The sequence below is a fragment of the Phyllostomus discolor genome, chromosome 1 (assembly GCF_004126475.2).
Source record: "Phyllostomus discolor isolate MPI-MPIP mPhyDis1 chromosome 1, mPhyDis1.pri.v3, whole genome shotgun sequence".
Lineage (NCBI taxonomy): Eukaryota > Metazoa > Chordata > Mammalia > Chiroptera > Phyllostomidae > Phyllostomus > Phyllostomus discolor.
In genome coordinates, this window is record NC_040903.2 from 6,120,076 (window position 1) to 6,147,963 (window position 27,888).

Genomic DNA, 27,888 nt, shown 5'->3' on the forward strand with positions numbered 1-27,888 from the left:
CAAAAGGACAGACTAACACAGCAGATCAATGAAACAGAATAGGGAGACAAGAAATGAACCCGTATAAATGCACAGTCAGCTGATCTTTGCTAACAAAGCAAAGACAGTACGATGGAGCAAAGACAGTCCTTTTAACTGGTGGTGCTAGAACGACTGGACACCCCTGCACTCTTCACAAATTTGAACTCAAAATGGATCAAAAACCTAAACATCAAGTGCAAAACTGTAAAAGTCCATAGAAGATAACAAGGAGAAACACAGATGACCTTGGGTTGTGGTCATGACTTTTTAGCTACAACACCAAAGACACAAATCCATAAACATAAAAACGGACAAGCTAGACATCATTAAAATTAAAAACTTCTGCTCTGGTAAAAAACAATGTCAAGAGAATGGGAAGACAAGACCCAGATTGGCAGAAAATATTTGCAAAAGACACATCTGGTGAAGCAGTGTCATCCAAAATATATATATAAAAAAAAAACGCTTAAAACTCAACAATGGGAAAACAAACAATCCAGTTGAAAAAATGGGCCAAAGTCCTTAGCAGACACCTCGCCAAAGAAGATATACATATGGCAATGGAAAATAGCGTATGAAAAGATGTTCCACAGCATGTATCATCAGGGAAATGGAAATTAAAACAACGTACCACCATAAGCTACTCGAATGGTCAAAACCTGAAACACTGACCACACCAACTGCTGGCGGGGATGTGAGCAACGGGAACTCCAGCTCACAGCTGGTGGAAATGCAAAATGGTACAGCCATTTTGGAAGATAGTTTAATGGTTTCTTACAAAACTAAACATACGTTTACCACACAATCCAGCAGTTGCACTCCTTGGCAATTGCCTAATTTGAAAGACTATGTCCACATAAAAATCTACACAATGATGTTTACAGTAGCTTTATGTATAACTGCCAAAACTTAAAAGCAACCAAGATGTCCTTCGGTAGGTGAAGGGATAAAGTGTGCTAGAAAGAAAGGAGCTCTCAAGCCGTGAGAGGCCTTGGAGGAGCTTTAAATGCAATACTAAGTGAAAGAAGACAATCTAAAAAGACTGCATATTGTATGATTCCAAATATATGACACTCTGGAAAAGGCACAATGACAGAGATGTAAAAAGATCCGTGGTTGCCAGGGGCTGGGGACGAGGATGACTAGTGGGAGCACAGAGGATTTGTAGACCAGTGAGAATTCTCTGTAAACCGTAATGATGGATACATGCCTTTATGTATTTGTCCAAGCCTATGGCATGTATAAAACCAAGAGTGAATCATAATGTACAGAGTAATTAGGATACATCAATGCAGGTTCATCAACTGTAACAAACACACCACTCTGACAGAGTGTTAATAAAGCGGGAGAGGAGGAGATATGCAAGTTGGGGTATATATGGGAAATCTCTGTACCTTCCCCTCAATTTCTTTATGAACTTTATTCTAAAAAGATCTGTATTAATTTTTTTTAAAAAAAAAGAGTATCAGCAAGCAGACAACTGATTCTGAAGTTAAGCTCCCTTGGATATTACTAAAAGTAAGGGCCAAATGCTGTATCAAACTGTATCAACAAATGCTGTTTTCCCAAAATCCTTCACAGTATGTTAATTCAGATCTTTCTATTTCAGAAACTCCAACACGAGCAAATTCATCTCTACTATCACGAAAAGCACTCAAGATCCTACATTAAAGTGGGGTGTACCTACACAGTTAAGCCAAATTTGGTCCCTATGTATTCTTTTCAAGATTTTGATGAATTTAGCATTACAGAAGGATGAACAGAAACTTAACCTCTGGCAAAATTTTTCACTGTTAGCAATTTTAGCAGTTTTGTTGGGTTTTTTGTTTGTTTCTTTCTTTGTTTGTTTTTAACTACTGTGTACAAGAAAATCCTGTGACAAGAAAAATCTTACAGAATAACAGTCATGCACTGCAGTTGCATTAACTCCAGACACACAAGCAGTTACCCTCTCAGGATTATCACCTGGAGGCACTACCCTCCGCTTCCATTCCCTCTCCACATCTGCTCGTAGTATAGCAGTGAGACAGTGAACTATAAAAGAAAAAGAAATTAAAGCTGAGATTATAGGCAAAATTTGATTTAAAATGTCACACTGATAACTTTAACTCAAGTTTTATGACTATGCTATTACTCTCGTATGTATTATCTCTAGAGACTTAAATGGGAAGTAATGTTAAAACTGAAGAGGGCAAAAATTTGCCTGATTGTTTAGTTTCAACCAACAGAACTCTGACACTCCATTGTTCGTTTTTTCAATGTCAGTTTACATTCAATACTATTATGGATTAGTTTCCGATGTACAGCATGGGGATTAATCATGTACTTTACACAGTGTTCCTCCCACTATTTCAGGTACCCACCTGGCACCATACAGTTATTGCAGTGGTATTGACTGTATCCCCTGTGCCTTATTTTATATCCCTGTGACTATTTTTAACTACCAATTACTACTTCTTCATCCCACCATGTTTTTCACGCAGCCCTCCACCACCCACCCTCTGCAATCACCAGTCTGTTCTCTGTATCTACGAGCCTGTTTCCATTTTGTTGGTTCCTTTACTTTGTTCTTCAGATTCCACACACACACACACACACACGTAAGTGAAATCATATAGTACTTGTCTTTCTCGTCAGACTTTTTTCCCTTAGCATAATAGCCTTTAGGTCTACCCATACTGTCTCAAATGGTAAGATTTCATTTTTATGGTCAAATAATATTGTGTTGTATATATATATATACACTGCTTTTTTACCCATTTGTCTATTAATGGACACTTGGGCTGCTTCCAAATCTTGGCTATTATAAATAATGCAATGAATACAGGGGTACACATATTCTTTCAAATTAGTGTCTCAGGTTTCTTCAGATAAATCCCCAGAAGTAAAATTGCTGGGTTATAAGGCAGTTCCATTTTTAATTTTCTGAGCAACCTCCACACTGTTTTCCATAGTGGTTGCACCAATCTGCATTCCCACTAATAGTGCACAAGAGACCCTTTCCTCTACATCCTCACCAACACTTGTTTTTTGTTGATTTATTGGTGGTAGCCATTCTGACAGGTGTGAGGTGATTTCTCATTGTGGTTTTGATTTGCATTTCTCTGATGATTAGTAAAGTTGAGTTCCTTTTCTTGCGTCTAATGGGCATGTGTGTGTCCTCTTTGAAGAAGTGTCTATTCAGGTCCTCTACCCGTTTTTTTTAATTGGATCTTTTTTTGGTGATGAGTTGTCTGAATTTCTTATAAATTTTGGATATTAATCCCTTATTGGATGTTATCATTGGCAAATATCGTCTTCCATTCAGTTTGTTGATGGTTTCCTTTGCTGTACAAAAATTCTTTAGCTTTGATATAGTCCCATTTGTTTATTTTTTCTTTCCTTTCCCTTGCCCAAGGAGCTATATCAGAAAAAATACTACGACATTCCCATCTTTAGAACAAATTCCTATGAAACTTACATAAAGAGTCAATGCAAAAGTCTTATTTGGGAAGAGAAGGCAGAGCAAAATCACCTTCTTAGCCTTAGGTTGCTGATTAGTCTCACCCAATCTAAAACAATTCATGCACAAATGAGGATAACTCCAGAAATGAATCTCTGAGGAGGGGAATGTGAAGGGAGACCTTGATACAATGAGAACCAGGAGGAAGAAAATAAAATGCTTTCATTAGACCCCCAAAAAAGCTTCACCCACATCTGTGACTTTGGTATTTACACAATAATCTTCACATGCTATTTGATCCTTTATGTTGGTTCTTCTTTAATATCCCATCTCCCCCTGCCTGTTCATAAACTGGTCACTGTCCATTTTTAATCTTAGAAATCCAACTTTCCCTGTAATTTTATGGCTGTATCTTGAAAACTATGAGGTCTTTAAGAGTAGGGACCATGACTTATTCTTTTTGTATTCCCAGTATTTAGCATGACTCCTAGACAAATCAGGCCCTCAACAGATGTTTGCTAAATAAATATATTACCTTGTTTGCACTAATGAGATTATACTTGTTATCCAATGACAGTAATCGAAATACCTGGCTGACATTTAAAATATTTTATCATTAGTTTTAGTCAAGGTAATCTCTACTCTCAAGTTATAACTAATGAAAATATTTTTCACCCTACAGGGTACAACACATACTTTAGAGATTTAGATTTTCAAGACCACCTTCAAAAAATTTTTTCAATTTGTGTTTTGAATCATCATAAAATCATCCTCCTCCTCCTGCTTTGCAGTGATATCAAGCCATGCATGGTATAAGAAAATGGCTCAGTCTCATGGTCCAAATGATCAGAATTCCCAATAGATCTGATATTCTAAAATATACTGATCCATCGTTGAGTTTTTCTAACTATTTCTATTTTTTGAACCTCTCTTCACAAAAATAGCTAACCCAAAACATTAGTAAAAACAAAAAATATTTGAAGACATAAAAACCTTCTTAAAATATTACTGCTTCCAGCCATGACAAAATAAGTGAGACAAGATTTTCCTTCTGTAATAAACTAGGAAACTGTACAAAATACATAAAATGACACTGAATGTTAGGCAGGATAATCCCTGAGAGGTGAGAAACAAGTAAGGTGAGCATTAGTATCCCTCTGACTTTCTACCTGCAGGTACTTTCTAGACCAGGAAGTACTTCCAGGAAGAACACAAAGAGCGCACAATCAGCTTGTTGATGTGAGGATAGGTCGATTGAGAATATTCATAATGAAACTGGAATAAAGGAAGAAAAAGAACAAATCACTGGGTCAGATATAGAAAATGCTTTTAACAAAGCCCAGCACTCTTCATGTTAAGAACATGACACAAACATATCCTCTCATCACCTCTGCTCAATGGAAGTGCTAGCTGAGGCAATCTGGCAAGAAAATGAATTCAAAGGAATTCACAATGGAAAGGAAGAAGTAAAATTATCTCTACTTGAAGATGTCACAATCTTATATGATGAAATCTTTAAAAATCCATTCTAAAAAGCCTATTGGAGCTGACAAACCAGCTCAGCAAGGTTGTAGGATCAACATACAAAAATCATTTGCATTTCTTTACACTAGCAATAAACAATCCAAAAAGGAAATTAAGAAAACGCTTCCATTTATTATAGTATAAAGCATCAAAAAGGATAAAATACTTAAAAAGAAATTTAACAAAAGAAGTACAAATTTCATTCTCCAGAAGCTACAAAACTTGGCTGAATGAAATTAAAGTAAAACTGATTAAATAGAAAGACTCCCCACATTCATGGGCTGAAAGACTCAATATTGTTAGGACGGCAATCCTCCCCAAGCTGATCTACAGACTCAGCACAATCCCTATCCAATTCCCAGCTGACACGTTTTCAGGAATGACAGGCTAATCCTAAAATTCACGTGGAAATGCAAGAAATACAGAAAATTCCAAACAGTCTGGACAAAAAAAAAAAAAGAAAAAGGTAGGAGGAATCACAATTCCATGAATCAAATACTTAAGAATTCAAGATTTCTGGCAACCTCTCTAAATACACTTTATCTTAACATGTTGCATTTTGCCTGAAATTCAGTCTTTGCATTTATGTACCCAAACCTTATGAACTTTCAAAGACTAAGTTTAAGTTCCACATCCTTTGTAATCCTCAGCTGACCATTCCTCCCCTCCCACTGATACAATAGACCTAAATTATATGCTGCCTTTCTTCTGTACTTTTTGTCCATTATGTTCATCTTACTTCCATAAACAGACAAGTTTCCTCAAGGCTGGATTCATAATATATGTGTCTAGGAGTACCTATGTGCTAAGAGAAAGAACTTATTACTTTAAGAATTAAATATATTAAGTTTGCTATTACCTTTCTGTGCTGCTTAATTTTAACATATTTCAAATTAGGAAGAACTTAGAACACACCTTTAACACATATATAGAAAGAATCACACACAGATCTGAAAGCATCATAAAAAAATCACCTAATTTAGCCCAACTAACCACCTAATTAATTAATCTTTAAAAGTAATTGTTAGATAAAATGCAGACCATAATAACATTTATTCTTATTTTTTGCTGTTGTTAGCAATATACGTATCTCTTTTATACAGTATATACCAGTTAATCTCTGCTATTCCCCGAATGATAGTGAGAATAAATTTTCATAGTAGCAACTGGTGACATTTCAATAAATCAATGTGCTGCAGTGACACCTAAATAAAAGCTTACTTCACTATAATGATGCTTCCAGGCTTCCCTCAAGTCAGGTGGTTACTTGTAGTTAATGATCTGTGACATACCACACAAGTAGTCCTAAAAAGACTTATTATCCACTGCATGTGCAACAATATTTGCTTTATGGATGGCTAAATGAATGAAGACATTCAATGTAACTGTAAAAGTAAAATCAAAAGAAAACTTACAAGTAACATGTTTTCTTTAAGTAAAAGGGCTGTGACCATTTTCCATTAATACTTAACCTTTTGCTGGAGCAGTGCAACCACATGTCCATAAAGCCCAAGAGCTGTTCTGGGTTAATGCTAATTAACTGTTCCCAATCAAAAGAGCAGTAACTCTCCAAAAATGTGAGATCATCGGCATCTATCGTTGACAACAAAATCACATCATGAAGCTTAGTGAACAATAAAAAAAAGACAATACACAAGCTGAAAGCATAACTTTTAACCAAATTTATATAACACATACAATACAAACATGACAAGAAAAGAATTATTATGCCACACACAAAATTTGCTAATCTCAAACAATACTCTATTTTTCATAGCTTCCAGACTTTGTAAGCATTCATATGTTTATCATTTATAATTTTATTTCATTTACTAGACTCAGCTTTTGTCCACCATATGTATGTCCACTGTGGATTAACTATTCCCTTAGGTACAATTAAAGCCTTTCCATTTGTTGTAAGAAGAGCTAAGTATGAAGGACACAGCCAGAAATAACATTTATACCTCAACCAAAAACAGAAGCACATTCAAACTCAAACGATGGTTTATGCAGCATCTTTTTTTTTATTAGACACATGTCTACAGAGGAAAATAAACTTGAGATAAAAATTCATGGCAACTGTACACCAGCTTTCACCATTTAGATTGAATATCAAAACTATATCAAATCCATCAATTGAGTTTAAATAATTTTTCAGAAAAATATACTTCTAAACTCTAAGTGAAATGAAGGGTGGCTTTTAAACATTAACTACAATCAAAATTTTAATCAGTATTAATATATTTCAGACATTTTAAAAATTTTAATGTTTTGATTTTTAAATCCTTAAATTAAAATAGATAGTAGATAGACTACCTAGCAATACCTCCTCTGATTACCTAAAACTAGAACACAGGATTTGGAGAGACAGTGAGAAACACAACGAGAACCAACACATACAGCACCTACCACATACACTAGACATGGTTCTAGGAAGCTTATCTATATTTAATTCTTACAACCACACCCCTAATAGGGTAGGTGCTATCATTACTCCCACTTCGCAGATGAGAAAACTGAGTTACAAAGAGGGTAAGTACCTTACCATGGTCACACAATAAGTGGGCCCATATCTGAACCTAACTGGTCTTACTTAGAAGTCTGTGCTCACACTGTTTCTCTGTATTGAAGATACTAAAGTGCTAAAACACAGCATAAAATAGTCATGAGGAAAAATACAATTTCTCATTAAAATTATGATTTTGAATGAAAATTAAGAGATCAATCAGGACTAAGGGTTTAGTTTTCAAAAGAACTGTGTGTACTGTAAAAGGTTTTGTACATGGTTTTACGTGGTAATAGCTCATAAGCACCAAATGAGTCTATTATTAAACTCTTCTTCCAGATAAAAACCTGGGCTCAGAATTTTACAAAAGCGAGAGGGGGAAAAAGCCTTGTTCTTGTTTTCACTTTACCATATCGAAAAATCTCGAGTTCCATCTTTTACTGAGGTAGAGAATTAATGAATAATTGTGTCATCATAGATAACAAGTAGTATTTATTGAGCACTTTCTCTGTGCTAGACAGTAGAGACAGCTGTGACCAAAACAGCCCCTGCCTTCATGGTGCTTTAGTTATAGAACACCTGTATAATTCCAAAGGAAAAAAACTGTGCTAAACAGGAGGCTTTTTCAGAAGAATCACACCGTTTAAAAAAAAAAAAACAAACAGAAAACAGCTAGTAATTCTTAAAATCAAGTGAAAAAACTATCCAATACTATGTCCTAGTCCTTATTTACTTGTTGACTTCCCTCAACCTCTATAAAGCGTTTAGGAGTTGAGAAATTCCCAGACCCCTCACGTTCTACCTTTTTACTTAATCAGAGTCAATGCAACAGACTGAAGAAGGAGGAATGGAAACAGCTCACTCAGAGCTATATCTAAAATAGAGTATTTTATATTATCAGGTGCTTGCACACACGCACCCCTCCCAAGTCTCTCTTTCTTCCCATGGACACAAAACGTGCTGTCAAACTTCCCAGCCTTCAAAAACCCCAGAGTCCTGATCCACATTCCCTCCACCTGCTACCGCTCTGTAGACTCCCTCTACAGTGGCACTACATATACGTGTTGCTTCTATTCGCCATCTACAATCCATTTCCTTCTCTCTCTCTTAAACTCATTCTAATCCCCTTTTACCCCACCACTCCAAGGAAAGGACCTGCTTGACAAGGTCACCACCAACCCTTTCACAGCCATTCTCGGTCCTCATCTGCTGACCAGTCCCTCTTCCTTAATACACCGCTGGCTTCCAGGACACACCCCTCTCATGATTTTCCTCCTACCTCCACTGACCACATTTCAGTTCAACTGCCGATCTCTTGTCAGTCCCCCAAACTGTAAAGCATGGCTATAACTCAAGAATTAATCATTGGACCTCTTCTCTTTTCATAGTCACTCCCATTTCAAGTTCATTCACCCTCAAGGATTTAAATATCAATAGGCTGTTGACTCCTGGACTTTGATCTCCAGACTTCATCTAGCCCCTGCACTCCAGACTCAAATATCCGATTGCCTACTGAACATCTCCATGTAGACGCCCAAGTACTTCAAACCTAACATCTGAAAATCAAACTTTTAATCCTCACCCAAAAGCTGTTCTCCCATACTCTTCCTCATCTCAGTAAATTGAGCTTCAACATTCAAGATGCTTAAGCAAAAAATCTCGGCTTTATCTTCTCTCTTCTACTCCACAGCCATTCTGTAAGAAATTCCAGCCCTGGCTTGAGTGACTCAGTGGATTGACTGTCAATGGAAAGGATGATGATTCGATTCCCAGTCAGGGCACATGCCTAGGTTGCAGGCCACGTCCCTAGTTGAGGGTGTGCAAGAGGCAACCAATCATGTATCTCTCAGACACTGATGTTTCACTCCGTTTCTTCTTCTCTTCCCCTCTCTAAAAGTAAATAAATTAAAAAAATCCATCACCCCTACCTTCAAAATACATCCAGCAGCCAAACACTTCTCACTCTTCAGCCTGCTATCACCCTGCTCCATGCCACCGTTATTTCTCGCCTGGATTATCTACTACGGTCCATTCTCAAAGCAAGAACTGGAGTGGCCCTTTCAAGTTAACCCACTTCACTGTGATCAAAGTCCTCAGTGGCTTTCCGCGTCATACAGAGTGAAAGCCAGAGCCCTTACAAGGGCTACAGAGCTGTCCCTGACCCATCCGTCATCTGCCTAGGGCCACCCCTCTTAATAGCGCATCTAACTTCACCCCTGCTGTTCTTTCACTCTCTGTTCCTGACACAGAGCTGCACACGCAGCCGCACACACACAGCGACACACAGAGGCGCCTCCTCGGAGGTCCTGGTGGGGAAAAAACCCAAAATACTACCTCAAGGGCCTTGTAGCCTCCTTTCCCCTCTACTGGGTGACTCTTCTGACAGATAACTATGCGGCAGTCTCTCTCCTCCTTTAAGTCTTTGTTCAAGTGTCATCTCCTCAGACTTTCCCTGACTACCATATTTAAAATCTTAACACTCTCCTCCAAGACTTCCTTTTTTTCCCTCCCCTGCTTTATCTATTATTCAACACTTATCACCATTTAACGTGGTATATATTCTACATATTTACTTATCACTTATCTTCCTCTACTGGGAACACCGCAAGATGAGACCAGGGACTTCTGTCCGTCTGTCCATTTCTGTGTCTCTAACCCTAGACATGTATGTGTTCAAGGGCTGTTTGTTAACTGAGTGCATGGATAAAGACATGAGATAGCACACAAAGAAAATACCTACTGAATCCATTTATTTATACTGCAAACACTAGACATGAAATAAAATTTTAGAAAATAATATCACAGAAAACAAAAATTAAATTCTAAGCACAGGAACAACTTTAAGTTAAAATGCTATTCTTAGAGGCCCCCCAAAACATTCCAAAGTTGGCCGTATTTCTAGGTTGTACCAGGCAAACAGTAAAAATTCAATAAATCTTGGCTAGATTTATTATCATTGCTGTTGTAGTTACATATGTGCATCTATCCATGCATATGAAAAGGGACTTTTAGTAATCTAACAATTGAATAATAAAACAAGCCCTAGAAATCATCTCTGCAAAGATAAGACAGGGTTTAAACTAACAAAGTTAAAATTAAACTGTCCTTAAACTATGTGGCAATAAATATGTTCAATTAAGCAAACCGACTCAACCTAGTTTGAGTCATTGTATTTCAGGAATGGAGGTACTTTTTATACCCAATAAGTACCTTCAATTTATACCTAAGGATTACCCTAACTGATTAAGTAAGTTGTTCAAGGTCACGTAGTTAGATAAAATAATGGCACCAGAACAAAAGCTGAAGAAGTTTTTTGATCCCCACTCTAGCGTTCATTTAACCTGTATTGGATTTGTTCCACAGTCACTGCAAATGTAATTTTTGAAAGGGCTTAAGTTATATTAATAAAAATTTTAAATCTCTTTTTCAGGAAATATTTTTATAGCTTTGTTCTTTTAATATTTTAATATTAATTTAACATTTAAAAAGTAATTTTTCTAAAATTTAAAATCAGAGATTCATCATAAAAGAAACAAAAGGTGGATTATGCTCATTTTACCATTTAATAAACTTTCTCTAACATGATGAGAAGATGAACAGAATTATATGAACAGGTTATTATGACCCAAACATTCAGTTCCCCAAAACAAAACAAAACCACAAAAACCTTAATATTTCTCACACTAAGTAAACTGTAACACTGTCAAAAGGATCTGAAGTAGACTTTCTACAAAAAGTAACTATGCAATTGCATAATAACACCACACTGCAACAATAGTCAAGTGAAAAATCATTTTTAATTAGTATTTTCAAAAAGCATCATCTAACATTTTCTTCCCCAATAACTATCAGTCACAATACCAGTTTGAATGCAAGCTTATGCATTTAACTTGAGAAAACGACTCAACTAAACTTGGAATACTATCAAAATGCTCTGACAGTACAGTAGGAATGTGAAGTATCATGCAAGAAAACAGCTTTGAGTGTATATATCAAAATATTCGCTCACTCAGTACACAGAATACTGATGCTATTAATATGAGAATAAGATGCTACCAGCATCTTCCAGTAAGAAATAATCATAGCTCTATTTGCCAAATTTACATATAAAGACAGGAAAACATAAAAAAAAAATGAAGCAATTAAGACCAATATATTAGGTCCACCTGAAAAAGACACTTGAAAATGATACTTTGGGATATTATTCCCAGGTAAAAAGAACCAAAGTATTTAACAAATAAACAAGGGAGCAGAATGGTTTAATTTAGAACAGGGGTGTCAAACTCATTCTCACCAGGGGCCACATCAGCCTTGCGAGTTGCCTTCAAAGGGCTGAATGTAATTTTAGGACCATATAAACATAACTATTCCTTAACAGTTAAGTGAGAGCTTGGCGCTGCCACCGAGTAGAAACAAGGTGCCGGGCCAGATAAACCGAGGTGGAGGGATGGATTCAGCCCGCGGGCCTTGTGCTTGCCACCTGTGGCTTAGAATGTATAAACAAAATTAACCTTTCAAATCCTCAAAAGTTTTGGTTTATGCCCTATAAATTATAAACTCTTAAGCGAACTGACAAATGACCCACTCATTCACTGTTATAATATGGTAGATGATAAGTTTTATAGAAGTTAATATGAATCCTTCAAATGAGAAATCTAAGTAGTTACCTACTTTATAGCTTCACATTCTACTCTCCACATAAAACAAGAATTTTTGAAGACTCAAAACAGTCACAATATAGTTGTCTTTTCATGTAAAGTCCCATGAAGTTTTTCAAAATGCACATATCACCACCTCTTATACTCCTCTATTACAAACAATAAAGAATAGTCTTTTAAAAGCTTTGTGATAATTTTACTGAGAGTATCAGTGAAGTTTCCAACTTGAAATTTACTTGTTTTACTAATACATTTCCACTAGTTCAGAGAATACAACTTACAGGGTACATTAAAATGTAACCTTTGAACCTGGCATTGTAAAACATCACTTCCTGGGCAGAGACAGTACTCCAAGAACAATCAATCACTGTTAAGAAGAATATACACTCAACATTGTTAATTAGTGTTGATGCACTCTTCCCTACACCCTCATCTGTCATGAAGATTGTTTAAAAATCTGAGTTATTAGTCTTTATTTGGGAAAGGATCTGGTTAATATCTTTAAGAGTAGAAATCATTCATCCATCCACTCTATCCTGGAGCGCGTTAATTCCTACCTCCAATAGAAGTTACGGATAACCACCACCCCTCCACTAACTAAGAACCTATAAATCAGGAAGAGGGCAGCTCCTATGCAACCCCTGTTAATTTCTGTTTACAATCTATCCAACTGAGAATGTTAGCTAGTCATGGAAGAAACTAGCTGATGGATCAGATAGTGAGAAAACATAACAGCTTAAAGACAGAAAATAACAAAGTGACAAGTGAAAAAGGCATGTGATTATAAAACATGGATTAAACTTTAAATTACTCTTTAAAAAAATTAATACTCCTAAATGTTAATTTCATTTCGATTTGAACTTTTCCTGGACACTGGGGGGGGGGGGGGAATTAAAATTGTACTTCAGTACAGATTATGATTTTTGAAATTAAACACAAAAATAAAAAATATTTTAAAAAGTAAAAAGTATAAAGTTCTACCATTATTTAAAAGTCTCATGTTAGAGGGGGAAGCAAAATTCTTAATTCTCTTATATTCACTTACTCTAAATTCATGGCATAAAATATATGACATTCTGTCTCAAACATGATCCAGTATAGTTTAACTGTGATGTATTTCCTAAGAAGATCTCTCTGATGTTACTCACCATGATGAAATCCAATAGGCCACCTGGCCATGAAGGCCATCTAACAGATTCCCTGTATCTACATATGTATTTTCCCTCATTAAGAAAACCATTTTCATGCCCTGGCTGGCATAGCTCAGTGGATTGAGCGCAGGCTGCGAACCAAAGTGTCGCAGGTTCGATTCCCAGCCAGGGTACGTGCCTGGGTTTCAGGCCATAACCCCCAGCAACTGCACATTGATGTTTCTCTCTCTCTCTCTATCTCCCTCCCTTCCCTCTCTAAAAATAAATAAATAAAATCTTAAAAAAAAAGATAAGAAAACCATTTTCCCTGAATAACACATCTCTGGCCATAAACACTTCTAATTTCAGCAGTCTTCATGAAAAGGCTTTTATTCATTCATTCAGTATTCATTCATTCAGGTGCTGTTCTAAGTGACAAGGTCTCAGTTTTCGTGGAGCTTAGATTTCAGTGAGGAAAGACAGACAAGAAACAAACAGCAAACAGTACCGGGTGGCAATGAGAATATGCAGATAACAGGAACAGAAGGTCCTGACAGAAAGGGACTGGACGGCTCCTTTTGACTGAGTGGTTGAGGAAGGCAACTCCAAGGAGAGGGCATGTAAGATGAGATCCAAATGACCAAACAGAGCCAACCAAACAAAGACCAGGAGGAAAAGCCCTGGAAGCAGAGAAAACCTAAGGTACAAATTAACTTGGAATGTTTTAGGAATTGAAAAAAAGACAAATGTGCCTTACATATACAGAGGATGAGGGAGCATGTAGTAGAAGATGAGGTTTGAGATCACCCAGTGCTTAACTAACTTGCATAAGGAGTTTGGATTTCATTCTAAGTGTGATGGGAAAGCATTAGAGGGCTTAAGCTGAGCAGTCATATGTTATGATTTTCCACTTGGGCACTGGATAGTATAAGAGCAAAGCTAGAAGCAGGAAAAACAGTAATGGGACTACCACAGTAGTTCACGTGAGAGGTGATGGTGCTATGTTAGGCCACGGCCAAGGTCCACCTGTATTAAGCCCCAAAGTGGACATGAGTTGAAAATCCCTAGGCTCTTCAGTGTAGGCCCTGCTCAAGTGAGTGTCCCAATGCTGGACGAGCAAGGTCTTTAAGGCCAGGAAACCGACTACTAGGCCTGGTGGCTTTGGCTCCCTGAGTCGTACAAGTTGCCCTAGATGGTGATATACTGTAATTGTCTGTTAGTGCTTATTTGGCTGGATCTGTAGCCTGTCAGACATTGTATTCTACACGGGGCTGTAGACATCACCAAACTTCAACAGAACTTCCCATAAAATGCACGAAATAAGTAAATGACTTACCCTTTTCTCATTTTGAAATTTACCTACCAGGAATTTATTTTTACTCACTAGGGAAAAGTAAGGTATTCTACAAAGATTTGGATATACTGTATTTGTTAATCTCAATAACCAAACAGCAAAAAAGGACAAAGTTTTAGAAAACTTGAATATGGTAGAGAAAAAGATCAAAAACTAAGACCCAGGTTAGCAAGCGCAATCACTCCTTAAACACTCTGGCTCAACCCTTGTGCAAATCCACAGTGGCTGCCTGTGAATACACATAACTGGCACGCAAGAATGTTAGCTGAATGAATTGCCCTACCCAGCAAATGGTCAGAGAATTATTAATCTGGAACAAAAACAAAGCCACTTTGATAAAACTTATATTTCAGCTCCAATGACTTATAATTTGTGATCATTCAAATTAAGGCTACAGTCAGTGCTTTTAAAGGGCTATTATGATCGCCCTGGCCAGGTGGCTCAGTTCGTCGGAGCATCATCCCGTACACCAAAAGGTTGTAGGTTCGATCCCCAGTCAGGCACTTACGGGAGGCAACCGATGGATGTTTCTCTCTCTGACCTTCCCCCTCTCTCTCCCTCTCTCTGTAAAATCAATAAACACATCCTCAGGTGAGGATTTTTTTTTAAAAAGCTACTATGATGAAGATAATAATAACTATTACTGAGCACTTACATTGGATCAGAACACATGCTGTGCTTTCCATGTAATATCTCATTTAATTTTTTTAAAACAACTTCATCAAACAGACACTATTACCCTTGTTTCCAAATGAGGAAAGGGAGGCTCAGAGGTGTGAAGCAGCTTGTCTGACGTCGCAGCGCCGTAAAGGGAAAACACTGGGCTTGTGAACAAAGCCTGTCTAAGTTCAAAGTCACACTCAATATTTCGTTCCAAATCTTAGTACAAAGAAAGAACACTAACTAATCTCTTACAGCTTCTCAGAACAGAGTATCAAATAAAATGAATTCAATAAATGTGCTTTAAGCATAACACACTTTTAAGTGTCATATGCTGAAATAATTTACTAATGACCAATTCTGTCTTTGTCATTAAAGCAAGTCCCTTTCTCTGCTGGCTACTTCATTAACCTGTTCTAGTTACTCTTTATACTTAAACATAATGAAACTGAATTTTTTACAAAAATAAACCCATGATTCACCCTTACCTAAGACTATCCTCAATCCTCAGCCCAAATTTCTTAGTTTACTATATTTTAATAAAAAGCAAAAAAAAAAAAAGCAAATGATTTTACAACCAATTATAAGCTCTTACTATGGAACAAATGCACAGATGTGCATGCACACACACGCACTTTGTATGGAAATTTCCTGTTCTACTAAACTCTGGCTAAAAGCTAGCTACAGCTGCCAGTATATTCACAGCCTACACCCATTTCTGTTTGACACATGCTACACATAAAGAAGCAAAGAACAGGGCACAATGATGAATTTTAAAATGCACAATTAGGCAGACAATGAATGGCATGGATAATTAGTGTAGTAGTTCAGTTTCAGATGTCTTTCCATTATGCTTCTTTTTCTTTGCCTTTAACCAGTAAGTAAAGTCTTTGCTTTCTAATATAAATTTATCCCCCCAAAAAGAAAATGAATGTATACTTCCATATTAATATAATATCAACTTGGAAACATAAATTGTAATCTCTTTCATTATATGACCAGATGAAACTGAGCCAGTGACCAATTATACAGTAACTAATATTTGGGGAAATGTTCATGTCTAACCTCTTCATTTTACATATTTAACGTTCCGTGGGACTGCGTGCACTATTACATGATCACCCTCTGAAAGAGAGCATTATAAATACACGAGGTTAGAGCGAAGCCAAAAGGGGAAAAAAAACCTCTTGATTTTATGCTATGAAATCTCAAACATAACACTACAATAATTTTTTGTACAAATTCATGTAACTTACGTAAATTTTTTTTACACCGAAATGGCATAAGCAGCACAGTCTCACAGCCCATCGACCCCGATCTCCTGTCTCTGACAGTGACCGACGGCGGATCCCGCGCGGGACGGCATAAACACATAATGTACGTAATTATGCACCGCTACACCATCGCTCCAGATGGTGGTTAGGTTACGTCCTGCGAGAAATGAAAACAAATCCCAACCTCCATCCCTTCCCTACTCTGTAATTTCCCAAAAGGTGATGGGAAACCTCAAATAAAACACAAATTTAACCATAAAATAAGCTAATGCTTTGGTGGCATAATGACCAAGAAATGATCTCCTAAAATGAAAAGTTCCCGTTAGAAATAGAACCTAAGCTCATCAGATTCACGATTTGTACAGGGGGATTTCAATGAATTGAAAAGTATCTGATTCGCTCAATTAGATTTATAAAATAGACGAGTAAAATTAAATTAAAGCTTTAAAAAAACTTTTTACACAAGCCATCCATCTTGTGATATGTAATACTGTTTTCTAAAAACAATATAAAGTTTATATTTTTAAGTCTTCAGAGGAATGATATTCACACCTGCTTTGCAACGGTTTAAAAGTAAGGCTTGGATTTATTAAATGTACATTGAAGTGGGCAAAACCACATAATGAAGAAATCTTGGTTTAGTCCTTCGGGAGGTACTATTTCCTAAACAATTACAGACAAAAAAATATGCACGATACTGTTAAAGGCCTCTGGAGAAGATCACTCTCCTCGTGGTGTACTGGGGTATTGATTTAACAACGTTTGTAGTCGGGAAACAATTCCTGACCCAAGTCCTCCATGGTACAATTTGAATTAATTTTCTCTTTTTCTGTCCTCAAAGAGTTGTAAAAGAATAGGTCATATCATAGTGTTTTCTATATTTGAAAATCCTTATTAAGTACTTCTTTTCCAAGTAACTGCATTGCAAGAGGATGAACCGAGTAACAGTCTTATACTGCATTCAGTCTTCTGAGTTTTATATGCTGTGTATCACTGCCCAAAAGACAGATCTCAAAAATTACTTATCCATGATTTTTACCAGCATTACACTTCCCCCATTATGACACACTTTCTAAAAAAAAGAAAGAAAAGAAAAAATTATCTGTATTTCGGAACCTCAGAAAGGCAGAAAAGGAACTTTTCGAGGAAGAAACAATGCACACAGACTGACACAGGCACTGCGTCCTTCCCTGGGGCGGGGGTCACCGACGGAATGTGTCCCCCAGTCTCCGGGGCGGAGCTGAAGCTGCAGTGCAGTACCATAAAACCTGCAGCTGTGTTGCTGTTCCTAATAGTCCACGCTGCTTCCTTGACCACAGGGAGCCAAACACACCCTGTCAGAACGGGACCTACCTTAGCAGGAACTGGCCAAGGACGCAGAGCAGTCATGACGGAGCAATCACCAAAACAGTTACTGAGAAGACATGTCTTCAGGAATTTTCTCCTCAAGCAATTAGATCACTACACGAACACTGTATCTATTTCTTTCTAAACATCCATTTTTTTTAAATAAAAACAATAGAATAGGCAAATAAACTTTACTAAGTATAAGTAAGCATTAATAACTTACCTTTATTGCCCACCAAAGCAATCAGTGGCTGAGTGTCTGACTCCTCGCTCACTCTCTTCACCACGGTGTACCAGTCTTCTAAATTCTCAAAGCTCTGATAATTCGTAATATCATATACCAAGAGGATTCCCTGTCACAAAGGAATTACAGGATATTTGTAATGCACTACTTGAAAAAGCATTAATACTAAATACTCTTAAGTAATCCTTCAGATATGCCTAGAATAGCATAAAAACACAAATGCACACTGTTTTATATACAAACTAACTTCAATTTAGTTACTAGCAAACAGATAACACTGAGTGTTTTCATTCAAGATAAACCCAAATCCAGCAATGCAAGCTAATAACTTTATCAAATTATAAATGGTTTCCCAATAAGATATCTGGGATATGCTTGTTAAGTTACAATAAATTTAAGAAAATCACACCACAGAGAAAGAAAAAGTTGTAAGGTCTACAGTCCTGTCTGTTACTTTCATGAGGTCGAACATTTAAAACTTTCAATACATAACCATCTGCTGCTGCTCTTTTTAAATATTTTCAAAAATGGACATTCCATGACATCCCTTGATAGTCCATTTCAGTGTTTTAACACAATTTTCTTTAAATGAAATAAGCCCACTTCCTCTTTTGGTCCTCTGTGCATTTGGAGAACAACGTGCAAGTATCCTCCTTACAACAACCCTTCATGTACTTGAAGACAGTTAAGAAACTCCTTTATCGTCTCCTTTCCAGAATAAACAAACTCAATTCCTTAAACTTGCCTCCAAGGACCTATTTTCTATCCCTTTAATCATAGTTGTTAGTTCTTCCCAGGACACTCTCTATACAGTTTTTTGACATCCTCTTTAAAATGAGCAATGTAAAACTGGACATGATACTGGAATAAGAGCATGAACAAAGCCAAATATAACAGAGGGACTGCTTCCTGCCTCTTATATATCGTATTCCTTTTAATATATCCCATTATTTTGTGTGGGAAGGAGAAATAAGTGCACACACAAAAATAACAGTGCCACATTCTTGATTCTCATCCAGTTTGTGGTCAAACACTTAATGCAAAGCACTGCACACAATATATGTCTGGATCCTAATAGCATTTATGTCTCCTCCTTAGGTTATAATCACAAATGTTGACTACATTTTTGCACCTATCATGTACCAGACAGATATCCAGGTCTTTTCATTAATCCTCACAAGCATGCAAAGCTGGTGTTATAATCCTTATTTTACTAATAAACAGAGATTAAAGAAACCAAGGTCACACAGTTAGTTAAGTAATTGAGCCAGAGTTTGAATCAAAGACTGAATGAACATAAAGTTCACTCATTCATTCCACAAACTTTATGCCTAGACTGTGCTGGGTGCTAGGGATATAAATTCCAAACTTCAAAGAGCTCACAGTCTCAAAGCAAAGCCAAACACATAGACAGACAAATATACAACCCAGAAGTCAGGGACAGAGATATCCTGGTAAATATTAATCAACTGGTTCGGGGGATGGCAGGGGTAGGGGTGGGAAGAGTGACATTTGTAGCATTGGCCAGCTTCTACAGTGTAAACACTGCCTCGTGGCCATTTCAAGCTACCAAAGTCACTTCACTTAACACAGAGCTGGTTAGGACACCACTATATAGCATCTCCACCACACAGATACACTACAAGTAAATAATCAGCCCTGGCTGGTGTAGCTCAGTAGATTGAGCACAGGACTGCGAACCAAAGGGTCACTGGTTTGATTCCCAGTCAGGGCACATGCCTGGGTTGCAGGCCAGTTCCCCAATTGAGGATGTGCAAGGGGCAAACCACATGTTGATGTTTCTCTCCCTCTCTTTCTCCTTCTTTTCCCCCTTCTCTAAAATAAATAAATAAATAAATAGAATATAAAAAAAATAAAAGTAAATAATCACCACAGCATAGATAACAAAAAATACATAGCAAATAATTAATAAGGTATCATTTTGAGCACATTTTAATATAATTTATAAGTTTATGTATAATTTTTCATCATAAATGTATTCAACAACTGACTCACAAAAACTCCTGCACTTTACGACAAAGCTCCCAGGCTGGCTCTAGCTACTACTGCTATGCTCTTCCAGTACCATGCTCTCTTTTTTCTGCACATCATCACTTATGCAATTATCCAATAAACAGGAAATTGGAGTAAAGAGGTTGTGCAGTGTAAACACTGCCTTGTGGCCATTTCAAGCTATCTGAGTTGCCCAAAATTGAACATCTGGTTTCATACCCAGGCAGCTGACTCCAGAATCTTTGCATGTCTTCGTCTCCCTTTTCCTTTGTCCATTGCTCCTTTATTGACTACGCCAGCCCCCAAATCACTTAGTTTCTCTGAGTCTTGGATTGTTTGCCTCTAAATTACATTATTGGCCCTGGCTGATGTGGCTCAGTGGATTGAGCTCGGGCCTGTGAACCAAAGGGTCTCCGGTTCAATTCCCACTTAGGACACATGCCTAGGTTGTGGGCTAGATCCCCAGTTGGAGGCACGTGAGAGGCAACCACACATTGGTGCCTCTTAGACATCTATTTCTGTCTTTCCAAATGCACTGAAATAATCCCCAACACAGAATTATTTGAACTCCAGTCAAGATGGCGGCATAGGTAAACATGGCTTGCCCACAATCACATCTAAATTACAAATAAAGAACAGAACCACCATCACTCAACCATCAGAAATCAAGTTGAATGGAAGTCTGACAAGTATGAAATTAAAGAAACCACATCCATCCAGACTGGTAGGAGGGGTGGAGACACAGAATGAGCTGGTCACACATCCACGTGTGGTAGATAAAAATTTGGGAAAAGTATCTCAAGACCAAGGAGTCCCAACAACACACCAGGCCCCCCAGCCCAGGATTCCAGTGCCAGGAAGAGAAGTCCCCACAACTCCTGGCTGCAAAAACCAGCACGGATTGACTCACTGGAAGACACTTCTGGAGTCCCGAGCAGTTCCTCTTCAAGGACCCACACACAGACTCACTCAGACACATTCCCTCTGGGCTCCGGCTCGGGGCTGGAGGTTGAAAGGCACCAGCGGCACACAGGAAGAAACTGAAGCATCCGGCATCAAGGCACGAGCAGCTTTCTCCCAGACAGAAGGGTGTGCAGAGGCCATTGTCCTTTTTCTGAACCCTCCCCACACAGATCCACAGAGCCAGCAGATGGGCGCCACATCTGAGACTCCTTCAGCCTGGCTCACATTGTCTGTCCTACCTTGGAATCCCAAGGCTCCGTCCCACCCAAATTACAGGTCCACCCAAGCTGTTAAAAGTGGCATTTCCATGTGCATAACTGGTCTTGTCTCATGTTTCACAACTTCCTAAATCCTCTCAAACAAGCAACGGCTGACCTCAGTGAGACCCAGTCTCTGTATTTCTTGCTAAGTGGCCCCTGGCCCAGCACTAGCAGTAGCCAGCCAAGATTCAGATCAGCTTAGCCTGAAAAAGTCCAAGCCCAGTATAAGTAGTAACCATCTCAAATTGCTTTATAGCTCAGGCAGGGTGGCCCCAGGCAAAACACAGGTGGAAGATGACCTTGGCCTGCACCACCCAGGAAACCCAAGAGCCTGCACATCCAGTGGACAACTACAGAGTACGTCGGAACACCACCACCCTGCCCCTACACAGCTGATCCTCTACAGAGGGTGGAGGTTGGCTGTCAGTGGTCATAACGAGCCCTTACAGCTGACTAGCCCAGAAAATCCCTTCCGCTGATCCACCAACAGCAATCAACGTTCATCTACAAGAGGAGGGTGTACTCCGCCCACATGAAGGACACACCTCAAGTACCCAGCTTGACTGACAAGAGAGGTTGTGCCACTGGACCCTACAGGCCACACTACAAAGACACGGAGTTATAGCAGCTCTACCTAATACATAGAAACAAATACAGGGAAGCTGGCAAATGAGGAGACAAAGAAACATGGCCCAGAAGAAAGAACAGATCAAAACTCTAGAAAAAGAACTAAAAAAAAGGACATAAGCAATCTATCAGATGCAGAGTTTAAAGCACTGGTTATAAAGATGCTCAAGTAAGTTAGTGAGGACCTCAACAGCATAAAAAAAATCCAGTCAGAAATAAATGATACACTAATTGAAATAAAGAACAATTTAGAAGGAAACAACAGTAAAGTGGATGAAGCCAATATTCAAATCAATGATTTGGAACATAAGGAAGCAAATCACAACCAATCAGAACAACAAGAAAAAAAGAAAAAAGAATGCAAAAAAGAGGATAGTGTAAGCAGCTTCTGGGACAACCTCAAGCATTTCAACATTCACATCACAGGGGTGCCAGAAGACGAAGAGAAAGAGCAAGAAACTGGAAGTCTATTTGAAAAAATAATGAAAAGAAAACTTCCCTAATTTGGTGAAGGAAATAGACATGCAAGTCCAGGAAGCACAGAGAGTCCGAAACAAATGATGCAAAGAAGTCCTCTAAGGCACATCATAATTAAAATGCCAAAGGTTAAAGACAAAGAGAGAATCTTAAAAGCAGCAAAAGAAAAGCAGTTAGTTACCTACAGGGGAGTTCCCATAAGACTGTCAGCTGATTTCTCAAAAAAAATTTTGCAGGTTTGAAGGGATTGACAAGAAATATTCAAAGTCAAGAAAAGCAGGGACCTACAGCCAAGATTGCTCTACCCAGCAAAGCTATCATTTAGAATTGAAGGGCAGATAAAGAGCATCCCAGACAAGAAAAAACTAAAGGAGTTCAACATCACCAAAGCATTACTATATGAAATGTTAAAGGGACTTATTCAAGAAGAAACAAATCAAAACTTTGAACAATAAAATGTCAATAAATATATATCTATCAACAATTGAATCTAAAAACAAAGCTAAGCAAACAAGAACAGACAGAATCATGGATATGGAGAGCATTTTGATAACTGCCAGATGGGAGAGGACTGTGAGGGAATGGGTGAAGAGGTAAAGGGAGTAAGAAGTACAAATAGGTAGTTACAGAATAGCCGGGGGGATGTGAAGCACAATACAGGAAATGGAGTAGCCAAAGAACTTACATGAATGACCCCTGGACATGACAAGGAGGTGTGTGAGAGGCAGCCAACTGATGTTTCTCTCCTTCTCTTTCTCCCTCCTTTCCCCTATCTCTAAAATTAAATAAATAAAATCTGTAAAAAAAATACATATTGCAAACTCTAGAGAAATTGCTAAAAAAAGAAAAAGAAAAATATTTTAAGTGTAATTAATAGGCTGAGAGGAAGTAAAAGTAAAAAGATAAAAGTAAAACCAAAAGAGATGGAAAGAGAAAAAGAACAAGAACAAGGAATACAAATCCAACATGATAGATATTAACCTAACTATAAAGTAATCACTTTAAATGTGAATGACCTAAATACACCAATTAAAAAACAGAGACTGTCAGAGTGTATAAAAACCAAGACTCAGCTATGTGTTCCCCACAGGAAACTCACTTTAAATATAAAGACACAATTTAAAAGTAAGGAGATACAGACACTAGTAAAAAGAAAGCTACAGTCCCTATATTAATTCCAGACAGAGTAGACTTAGGAATAAGGAAAACTGTTCAGAGCATAAAGATTAGCATAATGATAAAGGAGTCAATTCTCCAAGAAGACATAACAATCCTTCATGTACATACAACTAACAAGAGAGTATCAAAATACACGACACCAAAACTGACAGAAGTATAAAGAATTGCAAACCTACAGATCCAGTAATACAATTGGAGACTTCAACACTCCTATTTCATTAATTGATACATCAAGGAGAGAATCAGTAAGCTAAACCAAATTGTAATGACAAAAATCAGCTTAATTTAACTGACATTTATAGAAGTCTGTCCAACAGCATTAGAATTTACACTCTTCTCAAGTTCATATGAGACATTCACCTAGGTGGACTACATTCTGGGTCATGAAACATACCTTAACAAATTTATAAGAGTAGAAATCATACAAAGCATGTTAGTAGACTACAATGAAATTAAATTAAAAATCAGTAATAGAAGACAGTTGGAAAAACTCAAACTATTTGGATATTAAAACAACATACTTTAAAATACCATGGGTCCAATTTTCACCAATATGTCTCCTAAAGCAAGGGACATAAAGAAAAGAATAAACAAATGGGACCTCATCAAATTAAAAAGCTTCTGCATGGCTAAAGAAAACAGCATTAAAATGAAAAGAGAACCAACTATATGAGAAAACATATTTTCCAATGATACCTCAGACAAGGGTCTGATCTCCAAAATATACAAAGAACTCACCTGACTCCATTTCAGGAAGGCAACAAACTCCAAAAAATGGGCAAAGGACTTGAACAGACACTTCTCCAAGGGGGACACAGAGACAGCCCAGAGACATATGAAAAGATGCTCAGCATCACTAGCCATCAGAAAGATGCAAATTAAAACCACAATGAGATACCACTTCACACCGGTCAGAATGGCCATCATAAACAAATCAACAAACAAGTGTTGGAGAGCATGTGGAGAAAAGGGAACCCCAGTGCACTGGTGGTGGGAATGCAGACTGGTGCAGCCACTGTGGAAAACAGTATGGAATTTTCTCAGAAAACTAAAAATGGAACTACCTTTTGACCTGGCAATTTCACTTCCAGGGTTATATCCTAAGAACCCTGAAACACCAGTCCAAAAGAACCTATGCACCCCAATGTTCATAGCAGCACAATTTACAGTAGCCAAGCGCTGGAAGCAACCTAAGTGCCCACCAGAAAATGAATGGATCAAAAAACTATGGTACATCTACACAATGGAATACTACACAGCAGACAGAAAGAAGGAGCTCCTACCCTTTGTGACAGCATGGATGGAGCTGGAGAGCATTATGCTAAGTAAAATAAGCCAGGTGGTGAGGGACAAGTACCATATGATCTCACCTTTAACTGGAACCTAATCACCAAAACAAACGATCAAGCAAAATATAGCCAGAGACACTGAAATTAAGAACGATCTGACAGTAACCAGGGGGCAGGTGGGGGGGAGGGGAAGGGAGGGAAGGGGGGAAGGGTTCGGGTTAGGTTTTCAAAGGAATAACTGGTAGCAGTCTCGAGGAAACAAACACTGGTGGCAACACAACAGTCTTGGAGGGTATTCACAGATTTACTTCCAAAATTTAGTAAGGCAAAGTACACACACAATTCAACCTTCCAAAAAATGAAAGTTCTCTCTTCTCAAAATGCAGGTAATTTTTCTCCCAATCTGTATGATAAGTAATCTAGTTTTTAATTATATAAAGAAGTAAATCATATAGATTATACAGTCGTCATAACATCGTATACTTTGCTGAGTAAGTACAACCTATAAGAAGAAATAGTAGAGCAAGAGAGGTCTGTAAATATAATTAGTTATAAGTTGGCAAATATCCAACTAAGAAATTCACAGGAAAAGACAGCAGAGGGTCTCAGGGAGTCCAGCTTTCAGATGTGATCTCAGCCCAGTTGTCACAGGGACACCAAATCCTTTTGTTGGCGGTCAACAGCCCGTCTCGTGTGTGCGGGACACTGGCGCACAACAGTAGTTATGTTCTGCCTCACAAATGACTATACTTCATTGAGTTTACGCTGAGTAGGGCAGTGTTTGCAAACCACTTAGATTCCAGGATGGAAAGAGCTACAAAAATGAAACATGCAGTCCTTCTCTGAGGTTTGTTATTAGCCTCTGTTAGCCACAGGTTACAGGGCACTAAACACTACATACTGTGTGTTTGCTCGTAACCACTATGAAAAATAGCCTGTAACATCTTTCTGAAGGCTCCTACAAAATTTTAAGGTAATTCAAAATCTGGGAATTCAACTGGGATATAGTTCAGTTCTTAGAACTAGTTCTTATCAAAAATAACTCATCAATTCTTTCTTAGGTGTCAATTCGATTTTGTTTCAACCCACACTAATCAATAGACTATTACTACAGCTTAATGCTACTGGGGGGAGGGGGAGTGAAGAGGGTAAAATAATCAGTTAATTCCCAGACTACAAATAAGCCTCTTCATGGATGTTAAGAAAAGATTTTTTTAAAAAAGATTCACTAGCTTAATAGCCCAGATGGCTTTAAGGTTATTCTTGCTATATGCAACATATAAGCTACAAAAACTAAAACAAAATCCTAATAATACATTAGACTGATATCCTCAAAACAGCTTATCAAAATATTATTTATGTAAGAGTGCTATTCTGTGGCACATGCACTAAAATCCAAGGAATTCATGAGATAGGCTATATACAGCACCCTCAACAACTCCAGAAACAGTACTGATCCACTTAAAGAATAATTATATGATAATATAAAGTTATTAAGTATATTAAAATGTATTAGAATATTTGTGAAAGCATTGTTCTTAAAAGTAACATTTCCCCCAATTTATGGTAGTAAATTATAGTCAGAGCTTCTCTGGCCTTAATAAAAAAAATTTACAAATATTTTAACAAAAGAAACCACTGGTAAATGTACTTTATGTATTTTATATAGAATTTAATTTAGAATCTCTGGAAAGCAGAGAAAATTTATTATATTTTCATTAATTTCTGACAAGTCATTTTATCACATCAGATTTAAAAGTTTCCTGAAACAATTTCATGAAAATGTTCATGAACTTCTCAGAAATACTATAGTATATTGTTGTTTAATAAAACATGCTGTATGCTTATAACATTCATAGCAATTGTAAAATATAAATAATATAAGACACCATCGAAAAGAGACATGTACCTTTAAAAGAGAAATTTTATGTTGACAAGTTCTAACAGAGAACATAACATTCGCTTCCTCCCAAAGTACGAGGTATAGTAGAAGTAAACAGAGAAATTTTACTATACTCAAGTACTCTCAGAAAAGAGGAAAATTTCTGAAATTTCTACAAATTTGCCCACTAATGCCTACTGATTACGAGCGGATATGTAATAGCATAAAACATGCATGTACAAAATGATTCGAGGGAACAGTCATGCAACACTGTGAATGTACTAAATACCTCTGGTTATATGTACTTTTAAATGCTTATTTTCTATTATGTATATGTTGGATCAATATTAATTTTTGCATAACACCATAATTTTATAATATTAACTAAATAATCTCAATATATCAAATAATAATTTTTTAATGATTTGACATATGATAAAATTGAAAGAATCCAATACATGAGTGTTATATTCCCGTAAATTGTAAGTGGATTTATGAAGTGAATTTTGTATTATTTACACCAAGATGTTTAACATCTTCCTGTTCTCCACTAATTCTAGCTACACCTATAAACCATAAAAAAAATTCTATTTGACACTCAGATTCAAATATCATAGGAAACCTGACTAATTTTCATTTTTTAAAAAAATCTAATTTGTATCCTTGAAACTATATTTTAATGGAATAAAGAGAGAAAGATTGTTATTTTCAAATCCCATTTTACCAAGTATGTGAGTGAAACAAAGACTGTTGATTCCCACAGTTTTTGTCCAGCAATTTTTCTTTAGCTTAATATCTACTTTAATCATAATCAGTTTAAAACAAAAATATTAAACAACAATAAAGCCAGAAACTAAAATGTGAGATGTACCTTTTAAAAGAAAAATGAACACATATAAAGTATCAAGCCATATGGCCACAAGTAGAAAAGTTAAATGAGCAGAAAGACTTTGTAGGAGACAAAGAACAATGTAGTAGAAAAGGCAAAGACGAAAGAGTTCCAAGAGCCCAATCTATAAATCAATAATATAAAAAACA

The 27,888-nt window shown here is 37.2% G+C and overlaps 1 protein-coding gene across 2 annotated transcripts in view; it reads right to left on the bottom strand.

Annotated features, from left to right (window-relative positions):
- The window catches only part of RAB28 (RAB28, member RAS oncogene family), an 80,353-nt gene that overhangs the window by 40,993 nt on the left and 11,472 nt on the right, over positions 1-27,888 (bottom strand). For both annotated transcript variants that reach the window (XM_028506793.2, XM_036018818.1), the window contains exon 4: positions 18,140-18,269. In XM_028506793.2, the coding sequence (XP_028362594.1) occupies positions 18,140-18,269 (130 nt within the window). The remainder of the gene's footprint in view (positions 1-18,139; positions 18,270-27,888) is intronic.